The 27,032-nt window shown below is 41.4% G+C and overlaps 2 protein-coding genes across 2 annotated transcripts in view; one reads left to right on the forward strand and one right to left on the reverse strand.

The window, feature by feature from the left end:
• Window positions 1-483: 483 nt before the first annotated feature.
• On the forward strand, window positions 484-5,383 carry LOC124646221 (chromobox protein homolog 5-like). The gene is made up of 5 exons (XM_047186329.1): window positions 484-702; window positions 1,420-1,539; window positions 2,848-3,040; window positions 3,415-3,521; window positions 3,715-5,383. The coding sequence occupies exons 1-5, from the start codon at window positions 604-606 to the stop codon at window positions 3,769-3,771; spliced, it is 576 nt and encodes a 191-aa protein (XP_047042285.1). The 5' UTR covers window positions 484-603; the 3' UTR covers window positions 3,772-5,383.
• The window catches only part of LOC124646223 (dedicator of cytokinesis protein 7), a 48,503-nt gene continuing 26,846 nt past the window's right edge, over window positions 5,376-27,032 (reverse strand). The window contains exons 21-40 of the mRNA XM_047186330.1: window positions 26,794-27,011; window positions 21,981-22,162; window positions 21,298-21,377; window positions 20,650-20,826; window positions 19,582-19,708; window positions 18,856-19,010; window positions 18,301-18,435; window positions 17,561-17,701; window positions 16,542-16,700; window positions 15,796-15,972; window positions 14,913-15,086; window positions 14,255-14,385; window positions 13,574-13,745; window positions 12,807-12,987; window positions 12,233-12,360; window positions 11,934-11,999; window positions 11,738-11,854; window positions 11,341-11,429; window positions 9,655-9,801; window positions 5,376-6,835 (exon numbers count right to left, since the gene is read on the reverse strand). Of these exons, the coding sequence (XP_047042286.1) occupies window positions 6,796-6,835; window positions 9,655-9,801; window positions 11,341-11,429; window positions 11,738-11,854; window positions 11,934-11,999; window positions 12,233-12,360; window positions 12,807-12,987; window positions 13,574-13,745; window positions 14,255-14,385; window positions 14,913-15,086; window positions 15,796-15,972; window positions 16,542-16,700; window positions 17,561-17,701; window positions 18,301-18,435; window positions 18,856-19,010; window positions 19,582-19,708; window positions 20,650-20,826; window positions 21,298-21,377; window positions 21,981-22,162; window positions 26,794-27,011 (2,796 nt within the window). The 3' untranslated portion in view covers window positions 5,376-6,795. The remainder of the gene's footprint in view (window positions 6,836-9,654; window positions 9,802-11,340; window positions 11,430-11,737; window positions 11,855-11,933; window positions 12,000-12,232; window positions 12,361-12,806; window positions 12,988-13,573; window positions 13,746-14,254; window positions 14,386-14,912; window positions 15,087-15,795; window positions 15,973-16,541; window positions 16,701-17,560; window positions 17,702-18,300; window positions 18,436-18,855; window positions 19,011-19,581; window positions 19,709-20,649; window positions 20,827-21,297; window positions 21,378-21,980; window positions 22,163-26,793; window positions 27,012-27,032) is intronic.

Consider the following 27,032-nt stretch of genomic DNA (forward strand, 5'->3'; position numbering starts at 1 on the left):
TCACGAGAGCGATATCGTTATCTCGCTCTGTTTCACTGCTATGGTAACATAATTATTTGTCTTTATCACTGTATTCAGGAGCAATTTGTAATGAACTTGCAGTTATAATTGAAAAAATAATATTGATACTATTATATTGATACCGTACCATTTTGTTTATGCAGTTTGGACAATGAAATGGTTAGAATCAGTTATCAATAGACAAAGATAGAAAATCTGATAATAATTTACTTTTTATTTTCTTACGTTGGTAGTCCTGCGTCTAATATTGCCATTTTAAAATTGGTTTTCCTTCATTATATAATAATTAATTAAAATAAAAGATTAAAAAAAATTAACTACGTCAATTAATTTATATGGTCAAATATTTCTTTTTCTAATGAGTATCCTAAAACATTTGCATTTTTCGTTAAATAAGAGACATTCTTCCAAGTAAGGTTTTCCTAAATGACAACACTGTCTTGTCGCCGCTGCAGACAGCCGCCATATTTTATTATGAGAGCGCCATTTTGAGAAATTCTTCAGGTGACGCCGACGCGACGCTTCGCTACTATTGTGAATTTCGAAAATTACAAGGCGCATTAATAATCGGTTTCAAATAAAATGGGCAAGAAAGATAAAAAAGGCGATACCACCGACGGATCCAGTGAGGAGGAGTATGTTGTCGAGAAAGTTCTCGACAAACGTACAGTTAAAGGAAAGGTAAGATTTTCAGCATTTTTCCTCAATTTAATTGGGAGATTATGTACTGTTCGGTTGTTAATTCCTTACGTAGTTGCATCTATACTTACCATGCAAGAACGGAAGATGGGTCTGTTACGGTAAATATTGTGTTATAACATGAAAACGAAGGCTAAGCGGTAACCTCTTGTCCATAAACAATATTTTTCTAAACATTTTTGATCTCTGAAGTTCTGGGCCATTATTTCTATATTATTGATTCGAAGGTGTTCATCTCATCTTTAATCCTGATCATGTGTCAGGTCTGAAAGAAATTGACAACATTCCAGCCCGCGCATGATACGTTACTCTCTGAAATTATACAGATTACCTGATCTTGGTAGTCTGGTAGTTAATCCTAATATCTTAGGTAAGAAGTATGTGTAGCCTTCTCATACTAGGTTTCCAGTTCATTTAAGTATTTTGGCTTTCCTGTTGATTCCCATCCTGATATTGAAAACTGAAAGTTGGATGTTAAATGTTTCTTGTCTTCTAAGAAATTACATGCAAAAGGACATGATCTTACACTCATAAAGGAGTTTATAAGGGAAGTGCACAAGAGTGTACATAGAAAAAGTATTCTGACCCTCTGTAATTGAGATATTGTACCCCTCAGTAAGACTGACAGTTGAACTGTGTTCTATAAACTAAATGGTTTTCATTTTCTGGAAAGGCTCTAAAATTTTGTTGTCATTATAGGTGCAATATCTATTAAAATGGAAAGGTTACAAGGAAGAAGAGAGTACCTGGGAGCCTGTGGAGAATCTAGACTGTGAAGAGCTCATCAAGACCTTTGAAGACAATAGGAAGGAGAAAGAGGTATACATCTTCAAATATTTACATAAATATACTTACCCTATGTCTAATTCTTTAAAACTGTGTACTAAAATACTCCATGTAGTCATCTATTGTCATAGTGAGATTGCACTATGCAGATTCATGATTTTCTGACATCACTTAACACTTTCGATGCCCAGCACCCGGGATTCGAGTCGAACCATAGTTCATTCCTTATGCCCGCAACCCGAATACCGAGTCGTCGCTATGTGTAGCTATAGATGCATGTGCTCATGCCCAGGACCCGAATAGCGAGTCCATAGCTAAGTAAGCTGTAAGGGTTGTCAAAAGTAAATAAATGAAATCAATTGAAAAAACATCGCTTTAGTTTATAACGGATTAGAAAACGTAAATTGGTATTATTCCATCCAGTTATTGCTTCATTCCAGTATTGTATTAATTTGGTACATGCGTACTTAGGTTAGATCTTGTTTGATGTTAGTAAAAATGCGCTCACGCGCGCCATCTATTGATGTATGTCCAAATCAAGAGACGTAAAATTCGCAAAGATAATCCTTGCCTAATATAAATGGGAAATAAATTTATTATTAGGATTTATGGTTCTTTATCTCTGGCCCGTAAAATGACAAACAAAGCTCGTCGGCATGTTTTTTGAGATTACGAGTATTTAAACTAAAAACTAGATACTTATATTCTTTGTTATCCTATGCAGGTGTTAAAACAAAGCACGTCGGCGTTGTATTGATTAAAAAAAAAGCTTACAGAAACATGTAGATAAATCATATTAAGTAAATCTGTTCTAACATAATGTACGTTAAAATTAAAAAAAGTCTCTTTAACAACATAATAAATAAAATAACAAGACGGGATTTATTTTCTTTATTCTGATCAAAAATGCACAATAATTATATTCTAGTAAATTATTTTGGGTAGCCCTACGCTCGGTGGGCGGGGCTTAAGTGAACCCGGACGCCGAGTTTTCGGGCATAAGGGTCCCGTTCCGATACAATTGCGCTGTTGGACTCGAATACCGGGTTGTTATGTAATTATGCAAAATATTTTTAGGCATGTGGATAGGAATTGCTAGGTGAGCTGGGCAGCGAAAGTGTTAAACTTTCATGAAGCAGCGAATGTTGGGAAGTTGATGATACACCTGTGCATTGGCGAACACTAATGCCACTCCTGTGACTTACCTCTTGTGTCAGATTGCTGTGTCATTAGACTTTGAGAGTGAGGGAATAGTCTCCACCTGTCTTTGTGCGAATGCGCTTAGAAGATAGCCTCTGCAACTTAGTCTGGTTGCCATTTACATATTCTCATTTCATTCAGGCTAAGAGCAAGAAGCCGGAAGACCGCGGCAAGAAGCGCGTCCGCGAGTCAAGTGAGGAGACGAACTCTGGCCGCAAGGGGCGCGGCACCAGCGTCTCTTCTGCTGATGATCATAAGGAATCTAAAAGGGAACGCAAGGAGGACAAGGCTAAGTCTGGCTTTGATAAGGGACTGAAAGCTGAGAAAATTATTGGTGAGATATTTTATGGTGTCATAGCTAACTACAGGTTTTGTTATATAACTTTGCTACTCTGGAATTGTCAACAAACCCTACAGCGCGTGGAGAGCCACCTTACATGGCAAATTTCACAGTAGCAATGCTATTTGAAAAGAACTAAAAGTATGACCCTTATGCAACTTTTCTGTTCTGCAATACATATAGGAAATAGGTGCAATTGCAATACTCGTAGAGTCTTCAGTCTTCAGTCTAGACAGTACTGCTGAAGAATGACAGACTGAAGATTGTGTTGTTGTGGTCAAAAGGTTCTCTGGAGTCTTGTTTATTGAAAACTATTCTTTTATAGAAGGAGAGAACAAAAATGACAGAATTGCTATTTGTGTATTCAGGTGCATCAGATGCGACTGGTGAGCTGATGTTCCTTATCAAATGGGCCGATTCCGATGAGGCTGAGCTGGTGCCTGCTAAAGTTGCTAATGTCAAATGCCCACAGCAGGTATGTAACATCACTTATTTTGAATGTCACGTAACATATATTTTTGTTAATAAGAAAATGCTGCACATTCTGATTTAAAACATGCACCTACTTTTGTTCAGAATTTACTTGTAATCCACCGTTAAGTTTAGTACCTGCTACCTACTGTAGGTTTGTTAATACTGTATTTTTAAGACATGCTCGTGACTTCCAGGTGATAGCATTCTACGAGGAGAGGCTAACATGGCACACGCCGGCGGAGTCGGAATGATACAGGAGCGCGTGTGGCATGCCCAGCATCCGCTACGGCGGGGACTACTTCTATGTCCGCGCTATGGAGATCTACGAGCGACAACGCCACATTTAAACCCGTCACAGACAGTGTTGCTAGGACAGGACCTTCTAAATAGTGTTGCCATACTTCGCAATTTCTAATTTGGTAGCTTTGTCGATGAGATGTGATTTTTACGTGGGATCTTCTCGGGCCGAGAACGTATTTGGTGTATTCCTCTATGAATGTCTAGTTACTAAGTGCAGTCATTACATGGTTCCACTGAACAGTGGTCGCCATTGTAGCTTCATCTTATCATGTATCTTTTCATCAATCGCCGTCATAATTTTCCATATGATAATATGTCAAATGTATATTATTTTCAAGAGACAATCTTGTCCATAATTTGCATATTAAGGTAAATGCTTTGACTTGCAGGAAAAAACAAAATGATGTTTGATGTTCTACCTAAGTCAAAAGCGTGATCTTGAAGGTCTACAAGTTAAAGCATTCACTTTGATTTGGTTTTATCTAGTAACGCATCAAATACTCTATGGCCGTATACAGAAAGAAAGCTGGAAGAAGCTGGAGCTTATAAGCGCTTATCGGCGCTTGACAGCGCTGGTAACCCGCGCAGGAAAATATATGAACACGCGCCGATAAGCGCTGACCGGCGCCGACAAAAGCTGGAAACTTATAACCGCTTATCGGCGCGTGTTCATACATTTTCCATATTGTGGCAGAATAGAGGGTAGATCTTTCATATAAATACTGTGCAGTGTCCATAAAACAGAGAAAATTTCTGTTATTAGGCTTAGTAATGTTTTGGAATTACAAAGCTTGACACGCCAGGAAAAAGATCTTTTTTTTTTATATTTGTCTAGGTTTTATCTTTAGGACTTTGTTATTGAATATTAATTTTTATGTGATATAACTTTTCCACGGGCAAATGAACTATACCTATTAGGATAGAAAACTAATGGCAGTAAGCATGTTATTGAGAGTATCAGAAAATGTTAGAAATATAGTCTAAAGCAGTCTTAATTTGTGAGCACTTGTGGAAATCAATAAATCACAAAATGACGTTGATTTCTCGGTGCGATTACTACTTATCACAATCAGCCTGGTTAATTCAAGCTGAGTATTATAATTACTGTTTTATATATGAACTTTAAGTGAAGATTGTTTCAAATGATTGATAGCATTTCGCTTGAAATAATCCTCGGATGGGAGGCAGGTGTGATAATACGGAGTATTGATTAGTCACCGATGAGGCAATGTGATTTTGTTACATAATTTGTATGTACTTGAATGAAAATTCTCAACTGTATCTTGTCGGTTTAAAAGTGTATGACAACGCTTTCACAGTAGCAGTTTAGCCGCGCGGTTTGTGCGGTCGAAAATTATACAATTATCGGTTCAAAACATGACGCCTGGAACCGCCACAGATTTTCGGAATGTATCGCACGTAGCAGAGCCGAAACTATATGCGCGTCAAAACTGCTAGTGTGAAAGCGCTCTAATGCACACACGTTGCGATATTGTAGCGTCACTTGGACTTAATCTTTATATATATAACTATTATTGAATATAAATAAATAGAGTTAAAGTATATACTCGTTTTATTTTAATTGATTCATAAATATAGGAATCGTAGTCTTCTGAACAAAAATGATTGGAAAACGATTGAAATTAAAATTGTTCCTTATCACCATTTACTATTCTGGTTACTGTCAGTTCAATTTGATATTTACAATCGTTTTCCATATCACAGAGATACATCAATAGAAATTACACTTATCAACTAAAATATTTTTTTTCTATATTTGGAATCGATACAGACACGTAAATCACACAGCTATGTAGTAATTAAAAAAATGATTTAAAAATAAGAAATCTGACAATAAGCTCTTGCACCTTCTTATACATTTCACAATATCATTGAACATTTCAAGTCGGGAAGAAAGGCGTGAAGATTGGCCTCAAGCATACTGAGCCGTGTCGTTACTCAGAACTTATCAAACTTTGGACCCTTGCTTCGTTACAGTACGCGACAGGTGCCTAGCCATTTTTGAAAGATGTGGCTTCATATAGTATTATCGATATTTTTTGAAAATCTAACAATGAGATGAGAATAAATCAAATTATATTAGACTTTTTATCCGAACTTCAACTCATACCTGATACCCGATTGCAGTAACATAGCATCTACTGTAGATAGGTATGTCGTTACTTTCACAATAATTCTTCATGTACCAAAAAGTACACGGTCCAGTCGCCCAATCATGTTGCACAAATCATCAGTCCCAAATATGAACTACTACAATAAAAAAATACGATTCGTAAATCTTGCAAGAAAACTTGTGCCAAACTATGCTTAAAAAATCTTAAACTATATAAATCTCAGTGTAACTTATAATATTAAAACGGTATATAATATTGCACTTCATTGCAAATATAAATACGTTTACATACCACTAACTAATATGAATAATACAATGTGGTCATCATTTTCACTTTTAGATATGACTGCCAAAATGTGATAGACACTTCATTGTTGAAGTTCCAACCAGTCCTGATGGCAGAAATGAGAATAAAAACCACCACAAGAATACTTACAGAAAATATCTTCAAACAATTGTGCTATAGCGATACTTAAAAATAGAAATTAGAGTCCATTCTGAGATGGCAGCGCGCAGCGTCTTAATAACACGTCCTGAAGTCATTCTTATACATTGTCGAATTTCAATGAGGATAAAGTTCGCGTTTATTCCCCATAGATAGTCTCTGATGTAATAATTATAATTTATTAGTCTTACTCCTGGACACAGTCCTCATCTCCCACAGATAAGGTATAATGTAAGTTAAATGATAAATGCAGAACGGGCCGCAACCATCTCAGTTTGACTAGCCATTACAGATCAATAGTAAATAATAATAATTTACAAGTATATAAAATAAGAGTATTCATTACTAGACAGTTCAACGGTGGTAATGTGATTCGCTTCGTTCGTTTTGGTCGCTTCAAGCCTGATATTTGTAGTCTTGCTTGCTCAGGCCATTGCTAGAAAAGTATTCAGAAGTTTATTATTATTACCTAACCGCTGGCAAAAAGTAGGTATGCAAAATAAAATTGGGTATATCACATCAGAGAAATTATTTATAGAACGCACATGTTACATGTGGTTGGAAGATACATGTGAGAGTTTAGTTGACACGGTCACCGGAGTTGTAATTAGCTGTCATCAGAAGCCAGTAAGTCTGACAACTAGTCTTACTGGGTTGCTTGGGTAACTGGGTTGAGGAGATCAGATAGACAGTGGCTCCTTGCAAAACACTGGTACTCAGCTACATCCGGTGGATACAGACTGGAAACCGACCCCAACATAGTTGTGGAAAGGCTAGGCACATGATGTTACCTGAGCTGCGTGACGTGTCCGCGCGTGGCGGTGACGAGGGGCGCGAGGCGCTCGGTGAAGCGCGTGAAGTTGCTCTAGCTCGCGAGTGTTGAGGCGAGGCACATGATGTTACCTGAGCTGCGTGACGTGTCCGCGCGTGGCGGTGACGAGGGGCGCGAGGCGCTCGGTGAAGCGCGTGAAGTTGCTCTAGCTCGCGAGTGTTGAGGCGAGGCACATGATGTTACCTGAGCTGCGTGACGTGTCCGCGCGTGGCGGTGACGAGGGGCGCGAGGCGCTCGGTGAAGCGCGTGAAGTTGCTCTAGCTCGCGAGTGTTGAGGCGAGGCACATGATGTTACCTGAGCTGCGTGACGTGTCCGCGCGTGGCGGTGACGAGGGGCGCGAGGCGCTCGGTGAAGCGCGTGAAGTTGCTCTAGCTCGCGAGTGTTGAGGCGAGGCACATGATGTTACCTGAGCTGCGTGACGTGTCCGCGCGTGGCGGTGACGAGGGGCGCGAGGCGCTCGGTGAAGCGCGTGAAGTTGCTCTAGCTCGCGAGTGTTGAGGCGAGGCACATGATGTTACCTGAGCTGCGTGACGTGTCCGCGCGTGGCGGTGACGAGGGGCGCGAGGCGCTCGGTGAAGCGCGTGAAGTTGCTCTAGCTCGCGAGTGTTGAGGCGAGGCACATGATGTTACCTGAGCTGCGTGACGTGTCCGCGCGTGGCGGTGACGAGGGGCGCGAGGCGCTCGGTGAAGCGCGTGAAGTTGCTCTAGCTCGCGAGTGTTGAGGCGAGGCACATGATGTTACCTGAGCTGCGTGACGTGTCCGCGCGTGGCGGTGACGAGGGGCGCGAGGCGCTCGGTGAAGCGCGTGAAGTTGCTCTAGCTCGCGAGTGTTGAGGCGAGGCACATGATGTTACCTGAGCTGCGTGACGTGTCCGCGCGTGGCGGTGACGAGGGGCGCGAGGCGCTCGGTGAAGCGCGTGAAGTTGCTCTAGCTCGCGAGTGTTGAGGCGAGGCACATGATGTTACCTGAGCTGCGTGACGTGTCCGCGCGTGGCGGTGACGAGGGGCGCGAGGCGCTCGGTGAAGCGCGTGAAGTTGCTCTAGCTCGCGAGTGTTGAGGCGAGGCACATGATGTTACCTGAGCTGCGTGACGTGTCCGCGCGTGGCGGTGACGAGGGGCGCGAGGCGCTCGGTGAAGCGCGTGAAGTTGCTCTAGCTCGCGAGTGTTGAGGCGAGGCACATGATGTTACCTGAGCTGCGTGACGTGTCCGCGCGTGGCGGTGACGAGGGGCGCGAGGCGCTCGGTGAAGCGCGTGAAGTTGCTCTAGCTCGCGAGTGTTGAGGCGAGGCACATGATGTTACCTGAGCTGCGTGACGTGTCCGCGCGTGGCGGTGACGAGGGGCGCGAGGCGCTCGGTGAAGCGCGTGAAGTTGCTCTAGCTCGCGAGTGTTGAGGCGAGGCACATGATGTTACCTGAGCTGCGTGACGTGTCCGCGCGTGGCGGTGACGAGGGGCGCGAGGCGCTCGGTGAAGCGCGTGAAGTTGCTCTAGCTCGCGAGTGTTGAGGCGAGGCACATGATGTTACCTGAGCTGCGTGACGTGTCCGCGCGTGGCGGTGACGAGGGGCGCGAGGCGCTCGGTGAAGCGCGTGAAGTTGCTCTAGCTCGCGAGTGTTGAGGCGAGGCACATGATGTTACCTGAGCTGCGTGACGTGTCCGCGCGTGGCGGTGACGAGGGGCGCGAGGCGCTCGGTGAAGCGCGTGAAGTTGCTCTAGCTCGCGAGTGTTGAGGCGAGGCACATGATGTTACCTGAGCTGCGTGACGTGTCCGCGCGTGGCGGTGACGAGGGGCGCGAGGCGCTCGGTGAAGCGCGTGAAGTTGCTCTAGCTCGCGAGTGTTGAGGCGAGGCACATGATGTTACCTGAGCTGCGTGACGTGTCCGCGCGTGGCGGTGACGAGGGGCGCGAGGCGCTCGGTGAAGCGCGTGAAGTTGCTCTAGCTCGCGAGTGTTGAGGCGAGGCACATGATGTTACCTGAGCTGCGTGACGTGTCCGCGCGTGGCGGTGACGAGGGGCGCGAGGCGCTCGGTGAAGCGCGTGAAGTTGCTCTAGCTCGCGAGTGTTGAGGCGAGGCACATGATGTTACCTGAGCTGCGTGACGTGTCCGCGCGTGGCGGTGACGAGGGGCGCGAGGCGCTCGGTGAAGCGCGTGAAGTTGCTCTAGCTCGCGAGTGTTGAGGCGAGGCACATGATGTTACCTGAGCTGCGTGACGTGTCCGCGCGTGGCGGTGACGAGGGGCGCGAGGCGCTCGGTGAAGCGCGTGAAGTTGCTCTAGCTCGCGAGTGTTGAGGCGAGGCACATGATGTTACCTGAGCTGCGTGACGTGTCCGCGCGTGGCGGTGACGAGGGGCGCGAGGCGCTCGGTGAAGCGCGTGAAGTTGCTCTAGCTCGCGAGTGTTGAGGCGAGGCACATGATGTTACCTGAGCTGCGTGACGTGTCCGCGCGTGGCGGTGACGAGGGGCGCGAGGCGCTCGGTGAAGCGCGTGAAGTTACGCTCCAGCTCGCGCTGGTACTCGCGCTGGTCGCTGCCAATCAGGTTCTTGTTCTTTCGAAGAGCATCGTGACATCTAACAAAAATAAATAAGTGAAAATATAAAAAAAAAACTTTTAGCCCCCCCCCCCCCGCGCACTGTGTACTCAGGCTGCGGCAGACTGTAAAACGTATGATGTTGTATGCTCGCCCGCGCACTAGGTAGCCACAATTCCCTGGCTGCGGCAGCCATCACAACGCGCCTGATTGCACGCCAGCCAGAGCAGGTGAAGGCAAATATATACATTTGCCTTCTGCTATCGTCAGTGTCCGCGCACTAATGTAGCAGCCAGACGTATTTCCGGGGTTCCGAACTTTTGATAGAATTACTTTAGGTACAGAGAAATTTATTTTGGCTTCTGGATTGGCTGCTATAACTGGCTGCATAGCCAGTATAACACAGTATAGTGTGCAGGGGACCTTAAGAATAATGACCAAAGGACAATGGGCACAAATATATGGGACCTGGTATACCCCACCAATAGGAATGTCATATATACCATTGGATAGGTCTTTTTATGTAGAACAATATTTACTATGACAGCTTTGTTGAAATGTTTGTCCGTTCTGAGATATAGATCAAAAACTGTGCAAAAGTTAGAACTAAATAATCTATTGATAACTCAAGTTTTTAAAGGAAAATCTAAGTACTACCAAGTGTAAGTCTTGTAAGTGCTACCTGCTGTGCCCGTTAGGGTCCATAATTGTTACTATTAGGTGTGTAGCATTTCAACCTTTTATAACGGACAAACAATAGAACAAAGCTGTCATTGTAAATATTGTTCCAATTAAAAAGACCTATCCAACGATATATATGACTTTGCTATTGGTGCGGTTTCTCATTACGCCCAAAATCCAGTTGATACAATAAAAGGTTGAAATGCTACATAATAGTAACAATTATGGACCCTAACGGGCACAGCAGGTAGCACTTACAAGACTTACACTTGGTAGTACTTAGATTTTCCTTTAAAAACTTGAGTTATCAATAGATTACTTAGTTCTAACTTTTGCACAGTTTTTGATCTATATCTCAGAACGGACAAACATTTCAGCAAAGCTGTCATAGTAAATGTTGTTCTACATAAAAAGGCCTATCCAATGATATATATGACATTGCTATTGGTGGGGTATACCAATCTGCCCATTGTCCTTTCCATGGACGCTGGGCAATCCGCGGCCAGCGATAATTTTGGTATTATTTTATTTTATTGACAAAAGTAGTATGGTAGGACCATATTTACTGTTTTGAAGTTCTATCCCCGTGGTGTAGTTACTTCAAAAACAAAAAATAACGCATTTCTCTTTATGAACTTCGCATTTAGTATAACAGAGCCCGGTTACCATTGCCTTCATTGGTTTCCGACTCTAAAACACATTGTTACATAAAAGATAAAGAGCTGTTCTAAACAAAAATATTGATTTGATTGATGATTCAGAAAACGCTACACTCAATGTAGTAACTCAATGAACGTTGTCGCTAATGTTCAGCTATAGACTTATATTGGTATGCGGCTTCAAGACAATTAAAAATAATTTTACTAAACACATGTGTGGAAATATCAGTATAACTTACTTCTTGGAGAAATCTTTGAAGGCGAGCCTCAGTTTGTTGGTGAGTCGCGTGGGAGGCTGCGTGCCTTCCGCCACCGGCGCCAGGAATACCTGAAACGCAGATCACATTTCATCAAGTTTTTCATGTAAATATGGTATTTTATATGTTCGTGTCTAAAATAAATGGATAAATAAACAAATTAAAATCTGTTTGTGAAAATAATAATAGTAGTGTTGCGGAATTATAGCTGCACATTTTTCTTAATCCCTGTTTGCACTGAAAATTAAAACTAGATTAGGCTATATTTGCGATGGATTCTAGCAAGTTACTCTGCAGTTTCACCAAATGCATATGTAAAATACCGTGCCTTTTACCACTACAGACATTCTAATAAATAAAGCAATAAATATATGAAGACCTGTGCGAGTTCGAGCGGTCCCTGGTTAACGGTGGTGCCGATGCAGCCCTGCACCACCATCTGCAGCATCTTGGGGTCTGCCGGCTCCTGGCTAGTGGCGGCCGCTAGCTCGTTGATCTAGATATTATTTATTTAGACATAAGTTTCAGAGAAGGTTGTATTTTCAAGTTACTATTGCGATTCAATGAATACGTACCTTTTTCTGTATATCTTCGATGGCCACTTCAATGGGTGTCAAAATAATTTGTGTGCGTTGAACCACCTATAAAAACAATTTAGCAATTTTTAGAAAAAAAAAATCAGTGTAATTTCTCAGCGTGGCAGACAGGTGGACTGAAATCGTTTTGAGAGGTTGTGAGTGAAGGTGAAAGTTTGTGACTTTGAAGCTATTTGTAGGGGGTAATCTCCGGTCCTACAGACTGATTTTTTGGTAAAGCTACGTTTTTGTGTGTGTTATAGAGATGTAAATAGCTAGTAGGTACATAGTACAGTGACCTGTATCCTAGTCTTGACGTAAGGGAAGTGGTGTGCGGCGGTGAGGATGGTCTTGCGCTTGCACTGCTCCGCGATGTCGCCGTGTGCTCGCCCGCCCACCGTGAACGGCGTCGCGTACATGAAACGCTCTGTTAATGTAATACAATAGACTTTGTGAAAGGGAAAAGGAGAATACCTGACGGGTTTTAGTAAATTCTTATAAAAAAATCTTTTTTATTCATATATTTATATATATATATTTTTTTAAAAGACGCTAAGCGTACGAGTAATGCAAATCAACAGAAAACAGGTTAAAATAGTCACAATAAGTCAATCTCCATGACACGAAATCTCGTTATGCAGCGAAATCATCGAAGTGTACGCTTAAGCATCGAAGTATATGCAGCCAAGTGTGAATAAATGATTTTTGATTTCGATAAGAATCTGAAAGTTTTAACTGACAACCACTAAAATAAACACAATATTCTTTATCAATATTATAAAACTGAAGAAATTGAATGTTTTAGGAGCTACTGGTAAAATTTCTTCCCACGGGAAACCGCTACTAATGTATAAAAAGTAAAACAACACTCACTAATATTATAATTCTTCTCGTAGTGCGTGACGCGTTTCCTCAGCTCGTGCGGCTCGAAGTACGGCTCCACGTACGTGATCTGTATGTACGCCTTGTCCGGGTCCAACGTGCTCACGTCGACGATGTTCGAGTCTTTTATTATGACCACGTTGTCCGCGCCGAAACGGGCGCCGTAGAAGTTCTGGAAAAAAAAATAGGGTTTTTATCATCATCATCGGCCTTTTTTATCGTCCCGCTATTGGGCACAGGCGTCCAATCACGCAGATAAGTATTGAGCGTAAATGACCATCCTTGCTAAATGTAGTTCATGTAAGCAAAAATAATTTATGTCAATTCAGATATAAAATCGATCTCAGTGGCGTGCACTTGGAGAGGCCTATGTCCAGCAGTGGACTGCGATAGGCTGATGATGATGATGATGAATTCAGATATATAGTTAAAAACCTGTAAGTACTAATATTATTAAAGGTGAAGTTGAATAGTTTGTTTGCTTATATACGCTAACTCTGAGGAACTATTGGAACGATCCAGTTGCTATGCAAATAGACATGATTTTTGGCCGTTTTATATAAAACGAATGTAACTTGTGACAAAAGACAAAATATGGAAGAAGAGATCATCCTGCGATTTGGGATAAGTTCAGGAGGATTATAATGGTACGAAAACCTTCGCCAGATTTTTCACACTTGCTGGTATTTTTACAGAAACAATACGTTTTCTCAAACGACTTGCTAGTACCTACATATTGTATATCGTCTTACACATACCTCAAGCCTGCTAAAGATCTCGGGCAGCTTGGTGAGTGCATGCTCCTTGTATATGAACTCCTCGTTGTCCAGGTCTCCGAACCTCGCGCCGTAGAAGGACACGCGGAAGTACGTGCCGAACACGCGCTTGCCGTGTAGTTGCTCGATGCGGGTGAATGCTTCGTTTAGCTTGCTGTGGAGAAATGTGAAGAATAAGTTGATTGGATTAGAGTTTTGTTTTCTTATGTGTACGTAGGAGTAAATAAATAATATTTGAAAATAATCTAGAAATAGAATGAATATCCACATTAATAAACAAATTAGGGATGAATATTATGTTTTTCTTAAGTGCCTAACAAGGCCCATTTAATGACATAGAAATCAAAGCTAAGGTAATTGATATGTATCCAGAAGCCGATTATAAACGCTGAAAATAACCATCTCGGATTTCCAAAATTTGCCTCGTCTTTTCCCAACTATGTTGGAGTTAACTTCCAGTCCGGATGTAGCTAATTACTAGTATTTTACATAAATTATTTTACATCTTAACCCAATTACTCGACTACTAAATTTGATTTTAGTAAATTAAAAAAAAATAAAACATTTCAATGTACAGGTCTGGTAATTATTTTCTACCCGCCATTACTTCCTACTTGTACTTTACTTACTTTTCTTTTAAACTTGTACTTTCCTACTACATACCTGTGTATATTAGCGAGTTTCTTATAGTCGCGGTGTTCCTCTGCGATGGGTATGAGCACCTTGTACACCTCGTTGACGGTCTCGTACATGCCCGCCGTCATCAGCTCGCTCGCTGCATGCTCTAGCAGGGCCTGGGGGAAGGAAGTATAATGTAGAAGAAGTATTGGGATTGTCACATGAAATGATACGAGTTTCGGGTTAGATACGGTGTCTTATGCCCATTTTCACCAACAAATACCTAAATTAAGGGATCCCCTAAGAGCATTTACGGAACACTTAATAAGAATTTCGTTTTCACCAAAGTTTAGGTATCCCTTATCCATACTTATTTATGTCAAAATTGGGAGAGCCCTTATTCTAAGTGGCACTTAGATTAAGATATTGTTGGTGAAAATGGGCATTAAATACATATATTATGTACTTGTGTTATTTCATCGCGGTATCACACGTTTTGAACCCGCGTATCGATTGCGCGCGGCAAACCACCGAACATGGGCTGACACGGCGGCCGCGCTATATGGGGACGTCTCGCCTCCGGAGCCGTCCTGTCCATCTTCCCGTACCACAATAACAAACCAGCGGTGAAATTGCCTTCCATTGGTTAAAACGACGATTTGACGGCTAGATATGGTTCAGTGTACGTGTCCCTCGAGTATACCTGCAGCTCCAGGTGCGTGAGGTGATGATGCAGGGCATCAGCACAGCTCTCGTCGAGCGCGTTGTGCGTGACGCGCTGCAGCAGCGCGGCGCCGCGCCCGCCCGCACACATCTGCTCCGCCACCAGAGCCGCGCCGTGGATCAGGCACATGCCGGCTTCTGTGTGGTTCGAACGCTGAGAAAGAGGAAACTGGTTTTTAAATATTCAAAGTTCAAGCCTGAATGGTAGTTAGCAAACTGCCAGTGCTCCAAAAGCAAGATTTAGGACACAATTATTCTGACTATTGGGCGTCCAAGGCCGATTTCGGTCACGGCGGCCTGTTCTCATATATAGCCGCGTATCGACTGCGCGCGGCTGCCGCGCGAGCCATGTTCGACCGCGGCAAACCTGTGTTACACCATGTTCATGTGCCAATACTGCCAATGTTCTATGGTATGCCGCGCGCAGTCGATACGCGTGTTAAGGAGACCAGCCAGCTGCGCAGAACATATTAAAGTGCACAAACATTTACGCAGACAAATGTCAGGCGCAGGACTGACATTTAATTGATACACGGGTATATCAATTACCAGCTTCCAGACTACGGGATGATTTGTGAAAGTTTCTTTAAAGCACCCCCACCCGGGAAAAGAATTGCACAGCAGTTACATTTGCGACCCCTAGACAAACGAGGTAGTTATTCTGACGACTAGTACATTAACCATTGAAACCATTAAGCGTACCTAGCGGATTATTTTTTATTTTTCTTAGAGAAGGCTTACAGACTAATAACATTATATAAGGAAACACATAGAGGATGTATGGTCCAGCAGCATCTCCGGGTCTTCCTGGAACTGCTTCATCTTCAGTGTTTGACAGGATCCTGTGCAAGTGGAACACCTACCTCCATATGCTTCTGCGCCATATTGTTCAGCCAGGTGAGCCTGAGGTCGGGCGAGTGCTGGTAGCCGCGCGCGATGCGGTGCATCAGGTCCAGCAGCATCTCCGGGTCTTCCTGGAACTCCTTCATCTTCACCGTGTCCGAGAGGATCATGTGTAAGTTGAAGACGAGGTCTTTCACCTGAAATTAAAGGAAATATTGCTATCTGGAATAGAGGAGTCCGTGGCCAAGTAACAGCCACAATAAGGCTGGAAACAGTGCTCTGCCAACAGTCAGTGCTGACCGTACGTCCCGACCGAATCACATACAACACGCGCGTACCGTCAGCGTAGCTGTGTGCGCGTTCATAGACTGGCACAGATATAGCTACGTCGACCGACCCTCGACTCGGTCGAGCACTGGTTTCAGCCTAAGCAGGAAAACTTGCAACATCCTGGAGGAAGGTATTCTTTTATTTTGAGGATTAAATGAAGTCTTGATTAAAGGCGTGAACATTGATAACAATACTGTATGATTTCTTCTAACACCAAAAACAATACAAATTCTTCCTGCCCTGTTTCCAAGTTAATTCGGGTCGACGCGACGCAGTATGATGTACTCTTACATTTTTTCTCTGCGAGATTATATAATAAATGAGGAATAAATTCAGGCAGTAAATCTACCTTTTCCTCGGTCCTCAGAATCTTCATAAAAAACAGCTAAAAATTAAAACAACGATTTCACGGCCTAAACACGCGACATATTCTCACCTGTTCCGGGAAGGTAGTGTCAGCGAGATCAGCATCATGTTCGGCATACATCAGTATAGTTTTGAGTGCCCTCCGCAGAGAGTCTTCGCTGAAGGTGGTGGAAGTGCCCACCAGGGAGGACAGAGACATTGTCACCTGCATCTTGACGCGGCTGAAATTCTGAGGGTGTAGGAAAGTTGACGAAATTAGTTAAAAAAGTATTAACTAGTCAAAATGTTGTTAAATGCATTGAGTTTTGAGACGTCGAGATGTCGGAAACTATTCTAAAAAAAATATTTTTTCTTAAGTTATTGTTGAACGATAATAATTGCGCAATCCGAAAGGTATGTTTACATTTCGGATTGCGCAATAGTGATAATTTTTTTTAAGAGTTGGTACATCGTCACAGGGGAATGAATGATCCATTCTCCTGTTAGTGGGAAGAGTCTGATATTTTCTTCATGATTGAAATATCTGTTTTTTGGACTTTCATGTTCCAGAATAGCGATAACGTTTTTGAACAATCCCGTAACCTCAATAAGCTTTTGTTCCGAGGATTCTGTTATAAATGTATTTATGAATATTCTTTCCGATTCTATTTCAATAGGGTAGTGTCCAGGGTCGAAATAATGAAATAATATTTAGTCCGCTTTTTAGATAATCAAAAAATATTGGATACGTATTTTTTCTTTTTTTAATTAAACATAAAATGACAAAGATAATACACTTCAAAAATTGGGAGTGGGGGCCTTTTACGTCACAGTGTCCTGAAAATTGTAGCAACTTGTGACGTCACACTCAACTTTAACACGCTATATCTTAACAAGTTCTGATCCAATTTAAAAAAGAAAAAATACGTATCGCTTAATTTTGGACAATCTACAAGACGGACTAATTATTATTTTTTAGGAAACTGGCCTATTATATTATATCCAGTTGATTAGTTTAATAAGGAAGAGGATACGGAATGACTCTGTCACGAGACGGCACAAACGCTAGGAAGAAGAAGAAAATGTCTAGTTTATTAGTAAATAACTCACGTTCCCCAGCTGGTAGTGCTGGCGCATGAGCGCGTAGAGCGTGGCGGCAGCATGCGCCCGCGTGCTGCCCGCCAGCGCCGCGCAGTGCCGCAGCAGCACGCGGCACGTGCCCGACTCCTCGCCGCAGCACGACCAGCCCAGCTGCACACATAGACCCACAGGTTATAGTAAAAAAAAGACACATAGATAGGCGTAGTGGCCTAGTGGACAAAGAACTTACCTATCAAGTATGAATGTGTGGGTTCGATTCCAAGTCAGGCAAGTATCGATGCAACTTTTCTAAATTTGTATGTACTTTCTAAGTACATCTTATAAGTTAGATAAGAGGCTGTCCCCAACATAATTGGGAAAAGGCTAGGCAGTGACAAGATGATGGTTTAGTTACATAGATGTGATAATTCGATTCGTACATTTTAACTAATTAGGATATTTACTTAAAGTGGACAAAATAGTATAAAGCTAATAATAGTTTATATCTCGATCTTATAGATAAGATATTATAGATATGATCAGCTATGGAAATAAAACACCATCATGGGAATTGAATTTAAAGGCATTAATAAATAAATCACGTTCAAAGTTTAATGTTTACATATAATGTTATAGTTTTTGTCAGGAGTGCCACAAGAGTTAAACATGGATACATTGCTGTTTCAACCCACGCTTAGCTTATACATTAACGTAGAATTCCAGCACATAGGTAAGAAGTCAGAATCTATAACGTTCTGACAGCTGCATACCTTGACGATGAGCGAGCGAACAGTGGCGAACATATGCTGCAAGACGACAACGCTTTGGTTGCGTTGCAGTGCATGCAGTAAGACTTGCAGTGCAGCACTGCACACGCTTTGACCGCATTCCAGGTTGCTGCTCGACTGTGGAGAGGAAAATTCATTAAAATAAAATAATAAGAAATCAGTGTGTAGTATAGTAATTAAGATTATTTTGACATAGTTCATCGTCATTACGTTATCTTCTTCATGATGTTGGTTGGTCATTTTTGGCGCTAATGTCGCAATCATTTAATCGCTTGATAATAAATATTTCGAGTTTTCATTCTCGCAATTTTTTCCTATAATGTAGTCTCAAAATCACTCCGAAAGTATCATTTCATTCAAAAAGAATATAATCGGTCATTCATTCCTAAGAACATAAGCTTTTTAGGGAATTTTTTCTTTTAAATAAGTTCCGCCATGTTAAGATGTTAATAAATATCAAATTACCAATTTAAATAGAAGTTATGTGTGGTAGGTACATGTTATGAAGTAAGTATATAGTATGTGATGTTAACGTACCTGCACAATAGTTTCCAAGGCATGCAGCAGCGTCAAGGCGACCTCAGCCGCCAGCGCCGCGGACAGGTGCGGCTGCGGCTGCGGCGGGGCTCCGCTGTCGGCTCGGGCTCCGCCCCGCCACAGCTCCTTGCGCCAGCGCTCGCGCTTGCACGCACCTACACTCGACCCACCACCTATCTTACACATTGTTTCAGAAGCTCCGAATAGACATGTTTTTCTCCCATCACAGTTAGAATTGTTAGGTAGATCTTTCTACTATTAAAGTTATATTTTTTTCAGTTGGAATAATCAATTGTTAATCGAGTAAGTTAGCAAGCAAGAGCAAGTACGAGTTAATATTACAATCTCATGAAATTGATTGAAAATGTTAGTAAGCAATTTAATAACAATAGTTATCACGGCAACAATGAATTTAATGTCCGCTTGTCATAAGTTAAGTTTCTGCTTTGATCTGAACATGACCTTGTAAATGGCCTTCAAGTGTCATATTATTTCTATCATATGTTTCCTCTAGCTGTAAGTTTTCCGAAAATGTTAAAATAAATAAATAAACACAAAAATATGACACGTGGTTTTATCAGCCTTTCAAGACTTCAGAATCATGGCATTACAATTTTATTAAGTAACGAAATTGTCGACTGCCCATTCAAATCACACAAAAATATCTGTCCTACTGTAGCACATATAAAAAAATATTTTCACCAAAAAAGGATCTGTTGAACTCACCCTTCCTCCTCATGATGAAGTCGTTCCTGGCGGACCCCTGACCGAGGATAACGTCCTCCAGCTTGGACTTGATGTCGGTCGTCTTGCGCACGTTCTGCTGAGCGCATTTCATTATCTCTTTACGACCCTGCGAGAAGAAGGCATATGTTTTTACTACTTATATACCTACAGCATTAATGGCGTCCCGAATAATAATAATGACGTCTTGGGCTTGTCGGCCATGGCGGATGATGTCTCTAGATAGAAAAGCCAGATACGCAGGACATATTATAGTGCAGGCGCATTCGATTGGACACAAGTGCACTCACTATTCCTTCACTGTCTGCGCCCGAGGGGACGGCAATCCGACACCATCGGAGAAAGATCGCAAGCAGGACCGACATTTATGTGCTCTCCAATGCATCGGTGTAATCACCAGACTAGTTTCTAAGTATATCTTGGACATCAATGTGCGTGTTTCGGATGGCGCGATAAACTGTAGTTTCCGGCAGTCATTTGACCATCTTTGGCGGTCGTTACGGGTACGGGTAGGCGGAAGCCGGTAAGTCTGACAACTAATCTTCTAAGAGGGTTGTTCGGGTAACTAGGTTGAGGAGGTCAGATAGGCAATCGCTCCTTGTTAAACACTGATAAGCCGGCACCTACATATTTGGGGAGGAGTTTTGGGGAGGGGATGATGACCTTGTACTCCTGGCACTTGAAGCACAGCTCGATGAGGGCCAGCAGGTCGTGCAGGCGGCGCGGGGACAGCTCCGCCACGCAGGCCGCCAGGGCTCCACCTCAGCACCAGGCACACTAGTGCAGCTGTACCTTGTACTCCTGGCACTTGAAGCACAGCTCGATGAGGGCCAGCAGGTCGTGCAGGCGGCGCGGGGACAGCTCCGCCACGCAGGCCGCCAGGGCTCCACCTCAGCACCAGGCACACTAGTGCAGCTGTACCTTGTACTCCTGGCACTTGAAGCACAGCTCGATGAGGGCCAGCAGGTCGTGCAGGCGGCGCGGGGACAGCTCCGCCACGCAGGCCGCCAGGGCTCCACCTCAGCACCAGGCACACTAGTGCAGCTGTACCTTGTACTCCTGGCACTTGAAGCACAGCTCGATGAGGGCCAGCAGGTCGTGCAGGCGGCGCGGGGACAGCTCCGCCACGCAGGCCGCCAGGGCTCCGCGCTCTGCCCACTTCAGCACCCACACCAGGCACATCAGCAGGTTGCGGCTCGTCTCACTGTTGAAGGGGGGTCGGCCGTTCTGGAGAATAAGAACAGATCGGTAAATAAAGACCAGGTGTACTGGTTTGAACACAGGAATAAGTAAGGGAATAGGGAGCAAATATTACGCGGAGATTGTAATCAGAAAAAAAGCGATGATGCTAACTTAGAACAGAAACACATGATATTCTACCAGCGATTGCACTCGCGTCCGTTGGGAACTTGCCTACAGACTAGGATAAAAAGTAGCCTATAGCCTTCCTCGATAAATGGGCTATCTAAAACTGAAAGAACTTTTCAAATCGGGGCAGTAGTTCCTGAGATTAAGCAAAGAAACAAACTAGTATATACTTCATGTCAGCGCGGCGGCGTGTGGCGCGGGACTGCCTAGTGGCTCGCTGCGCCTGTTGTCGTCGTACCGCTCATTGTAATATCCACAGCGAGGTGGCAGTTTCTCAATTGTATATGATGGAGATTAGTTTTTCCCGCTAGAAATAAATTGATAACATACCTGTTTGAAGTCTCCTTCGGGCGACGATGCGGTGTATAGATTCCCGAACTGTCCTATCTCGCTATCCAGTTGAAGTATTTCTGCAAAAACAAAAAATAATTTATTTACTTCTGAAAACATACAATTTAGACGAACATAATTATTGTGTCTGATTTGTTAATTTTTATTCGTTCACTCTTGTTCCGATGGCTGATTTTCCTGTTTTTACGACTTCCCCCTGTTTCAGAAGGAGCGTTAAAATAGGCCTTAGCTATCATATGAATCCTTGGCAGTCGTTACAGATAACCAGAGGCCTGAAAGTCCGACAAACAGATTGACCAAGGAGTATCGGGTCGCTAGGTGACTGGGTTGTGGAGGTCAGATAGGCAGTCGCTCTATGTAGAACTCTGGTACTCAGCCGCATCCGGTTAGACTTGAAGGCAACTGCAATATTGTTGGAAAAAGGCCCTGCAGATATATCTATGGGTCAACTTAACCTGAAAATCAAGGTATTTTGTTTTCCTGCCAGGGCTGCGGGAGTGTTCGAAAGAGTTACCTTGACCCTGGTACATAAAGGACTTAAGATGGAACATGATGGGTTTTGGTTAGTAAGAGTCTGACACTCCCTCACGCTGCTAACCCACAGCGAGAGGGGTCATTTGAAGATTCCCATAAAAAAGGTGTTTTGTTTTTGTGTGACTGACCCTTGCTAGTAGTGAAGCCTCTATAGAGCTGCGCCTGCGCGTCCATGACGATGCCCAGCAGAGGCAGGTACAGCGCCGCCACCCGCGCCTTCAGCTCCGGCGCCGACAGCCGCGGGTCCGCGTCGTGAGCTGTCAGCAGGGACAGGACTCCGTTCACGGCTGCACATTGGAGCACTGGACTCCTGAAGAGGAATACGTATGAAATCTTAATATATAAAAAAATAGTTTTAAAAACATAAAAATCATGTAGTGTCATCAGAACTCAGAACGTGTGCAAAATTTCATCCTAATCGAAAACCGGGAAGTGGGTCAAATTAAGATTCCAAGATTTTTTGGTTTAAGAACAACTTTATTTCTCATAAAGAATTTTACATAATTCACTTACTGAGAAACAATATTTAAAACTAACATAAATGATTCGAACGCACAAAGGTAGGTACTTCTATAAAAAATAACACAAACAATCAAAATAAATACAAAAATGTGGGTAGAACCAAATCATAACATAGATGCATAAAGTAGGTTTGTACTGGATGTGGCATTGATGGCATACTAGTATCAAGTTATTTTTCTCTTATATTTTTATAGTATTGTTTTATTAAGTCTATTTAGTTTACTTAATATTTTATGTATTTATATCTATATATATATATATATATTTTTTTTTTGTTTGAGTTTCTTGATTGGTTTAATTAAGTAATTACAAATAATATTTAGTGATATAATAAATTATCTATATATGTAGTAATAAGTAAGTATCTATATATGTGTGTTTCATTTTTTATCTAGTTTATGTAAATTATTTGTATGAATTAACTATGTGACTTTTTAGTAGTTTTTTAAATCGGACATATTTTTTTTCTTTTTTTATTTCTGGTGGTAATTTATTATAAATTGTAACACCCTCAAACTCCAAGTTTCTTTTTCCATAGTTTGTTCTAGGAGGACGGGTAACTAAGTAACTAGCACGTCTTAGGTTGATCTTTCGGGTTTGTTGTTTAGTTACAAATTTTATGTTAGAGTGGATTTCCTTATTTAATATTTTACGTATTAGAATACACGTGTAGTATATGTACGTTTGTTTAATATTCATTATTTTTGTTTCTTCATATACCTTTTCAGTAGATGTCCGAAATTTATAGTTGAATAAAATTTTAATCAATTTATTTTGACCTCGCTGAATTTGATCCAAATTAGTTTTCGTTGCAGTACCCCAAATTTCGACGAGATAATCGATATGAGGCTTCACCAGAGAGTTATAGATAAGATATCGTACTTTTTGAGGAAGACAATTTGTTATATTGCGAAGTACCCCTGTTAGTGTTCTTAGTTTCAGTTGAATTTTTTCTAGATGTGGCTTCCAGGTTAGGTTACTATCTAAGATTAGTCCAAGATATTTTTCTTTAGGTTTTTGTTCAAGTAGTTGGTCGTTAATTTTAAGTTCGAAATTATTATTTATCTTTTTATTTTTTGCTGCAAAGATAACATAATTCGTTTTTGAAATATTTATGGTTAAAAGATTTGACTGAAACCACTCATTTAATAGATTAAGATCATTTTGAGCGTCGGCTATCATAGCTTCGACTGAGCATCCAAAGTAAAAGAGACTCGTATCGTCTGCATATAGGGAGATATCTCCTTTGAGACCCAATCCACTAATACTGTTAATATAAATAAGGAACATTAGGGGACCGAGTATTGATCCCTGGGGGACACCAAAATTCAGGACACATGGATTGCTTTCGTAGTTACCAATTTTTACTATTTGTTTACGGTTTTCCATATATGACTTAAAAATTTCTAGTGCTCTACCTGTGACACCGCATAATTCCAGTTTTTGTAATAATTTATCATGACTAATGGTGTCAAAAGCTTTTTTAAGATCGATGAATATACCTAGGACAACATGTTTTTGATCAATTTTAGTTTTCATTTTGGTAACGAGGTCAATTGTAGCCGCAAGTGTATTTGATTGTGCTCTAAATCCATACTGTTTACTGTAAAAGAAGCCTTTAGAATTTAGGAATGAATCTAATCGGTTATAGAGAATTTTCTCAAAGACTTTAGAAATCACTGGGAGGACTGATATGGGGCGATAATTGCACGGGTCGAGTTTACATCCAGACTTATGAATTGGTACTACTTTTGCAACTTTTAACTCATTGGGAAAAATTCCATGTGCCATGTAATAGTTAATGCAGGCAGTTAGTTCTGAGGCAATAATGTCCTTTACGCATTTAATTGATTTTGTACTTATACCATCAATGCCCGATGCAGTGTTACAGTCCAAATTATTAATTATAGTTATAACTTCATTCTTTGTTGCTGGTTTTAAAAACTGTAATTCCGTTTTATCGGTTGGTCTACTCTCTTCTATGGTTTGATTTTCTTTAAATTTTTCAGGAATCATATTTGCTAAGGTTGAGCCAATGGTTGAAAAGTATGAGTTAAAGCTTTCACATATTTCTTTTGGGTCCGTAATAGTGCCTGCTGCAGTTTCAAGTTTGTCAGGTCCAGTTCTAAAATGCAGTTTATTTTTCGACAAGTCGTTTATAAGTTGCCACATTTTTCGTGGTTTACTTGAATTTTCATCAAATTTTTTTAGGTAGTAGTCTCTTTTAGCTTTTCTTATGTTGCGTGATACTCTATCTTTGATATGTTCATAATTTTCTTTTAATACAGTGTCCTCTTCATTTGTTTTATATTTTTGCCATAGTATGTTTTTGTTATTTATCTCTTCAAATAGTTCCTTTTTAATCCAGTCTTGCCGCGGAGGATTTGAGAGTTTAAACTTTGTAATTCTGCACTTATTTAAACAAAATTGTAATTTGTTAGCTAATTTATCATACTCTGCGTCTTCATATGTTTTGGGATATTCTTCCAGGCATCGATATAATTTATTGTAGTCAACTGAGTAGTATTTATGTTTTATGATTGATGGCGGTTGATATTGTTTTACCTCTAAGAGTATTTGCTTGTGGTCGGACATTGATGATTCCACAATGACAAAATGAAAATTATTTTCATTTAAGTTACTTGAAACATGGTCTAAGATAGTCTTGGTTGAGGTTGTTTCGCGAGTACAGTGTTTTGGACTTATTCTGTTGAGGATTTTGTAGTTGTTCTCCTTTAAAGTATTCTTATATTTGCGTGTCGCTAAATCCGGTTTGAGTAAGTCCAGGTTGTAATCGCCAAAGACTATTGATCGTTTCATTTTGTGTAGTTGTTGCGAATATATCTCGAGAAAGTTATCCACATTCATTTTGTTGGGTTTATAGATAGCACCAATATTTAAAGAGAATTTTTTGACGTATACCCAGAGATAATGTGTATCATCCACGCAGAGTTCCTCAACAAGGTGGTGTTTAAGATTATTGTGCACAAATATTGATACTCCGCCTCCCCTTTTATTTTGTCTGAAATTATAATAATGGGTGTAGGAAGGTATTTGGAGCATTTTTGCTTCGTCTTCACTCTTAATCCATGTTTCCGAGAGTACGATTATATGTACAATTACTTGTAGGGAAGCTAAAATACATCTAAGTTCATCAAATTTTCCGGGTTTGACAATACTGCGAGCGTTAGCATAGAAACACCTTAGAGATTTTTTTGTAATTTTAATATCTGAGTAGTTGTTGGTGGTTTGATAAGTTATTTTCTCTTTGGAACACGTTAGTTTTTTGGAGCCTCCATTACTGTACTTTGCCTGTTTTTAGATGTAACTATTTTCGGTATGCGGCACGTAGTGCTCGTGCGAGCAGATGATGCGGAGGAAGGCTAGCTGTGGGGGGAAGTTACAGGTGAGCTTAACCGCTCGTATAAGGCTAATTAATAACCTATAAAACACGTAAAAAAACACAGATTTTCTTACATACATAGTTACAAATGAATTGCTGTTCGTTAGTCTGACTCGAGAATCGCTGAAATGTTTATATATATAATACTATCAATTTTGTATAATATAATACGTATGTTAGTCTTTAGTATATATGAGCCCAGAAGGGACAGCACCCCGTTCACGGCAGCGAGGAGGTTAAACGAGGTTGATTTGATTTTTGGAAATTTTGAAGTATTTATCATTATACTTACTCATACTGAAAACATGTTTTTTTTTTAACGTAAGTACGGTAAACTGCACATCAGTGGTAACTGTCATGCACCTTAACTCAATAGTAATAATTACGATTTTCCTATAAAATTGTTACCACTGACCTGAACTTGACTGTACTTATGTATAAATAATAATTTTATAACAGTAGAAAAAATTTAAAGTAGGAATTAAGCACATCATTTCACCACATTATTATGTGTATTAAATCGTTATGAAAATCGGATTATATATTTTTTTATATGAATTTCATTTTCTTGATATAAATAATTATATCGGGTGTGTCGTTCACAATCACATTAAATTCTATCGCATATACTTTATGATATTCTATGGCGAATTGTAAAAAAAATAACCTAATCCATTCAATGGTTTAGCCATAGAGTCATTTTTCATTTTTATAATTTACAACATCATGTGTAAAGCAGAGATAAAGTTAGGAGTATCGAATGTTTTGATCAGTTGACAGCTGTCAGTTTTCGAGGGAGAATTACAGTTGTTTGTAATGACTGACTTTTATATGGTGTTCGAATTTTGGCACATTTTTATTCTATTTACTTTGTTTGAAAAATTCATTTTTTTATTTTTACGTATTTTTCTTTTTTCTTTGTGTTAATGGACATATATTAACCAGTATATTAACGCATTTCATTTAATGTGATTATGAACGACACACCCGATATATTTAAAAACAATAATACATACTGTAAATCTAAAGCATTAGTGAGCTCAGTCAGCAGCAACCCAGCCAAATAATGTCTCGAGCGGAACTCGTGGTGCAGCGCATGTCGTGGCGGCGCGGAGGACTGCGAGCCCAGCGACGCCCACGACGCGGCCGGCGACACGCCCGGGGACCCGCCCGACACCGGCAAGTTCAGCGGCACGTAGTGCTCGTGCGAGCAGATGATGCGGAGGAAGGCTAGCTGTGGGGGGAAGTTACAGGT

This window comes from Helicoverpa zea, chromosome 3 (genome assembly GCF_022581195.2).
Source record: "Helicoverpa zea isolate HzStark_Cry1AcR chromosome 3, ilHelZeax1.1, whole genome shotgun sequence".
In the NCBI taxonomy this organism is placed as follows: domain Eukaryota; kingdom Metazoa; phylum Arthropoda; class Insecta; order Lepidoptera; family Noctuidae; genus Helicoverpa; species Helicoverpa zea.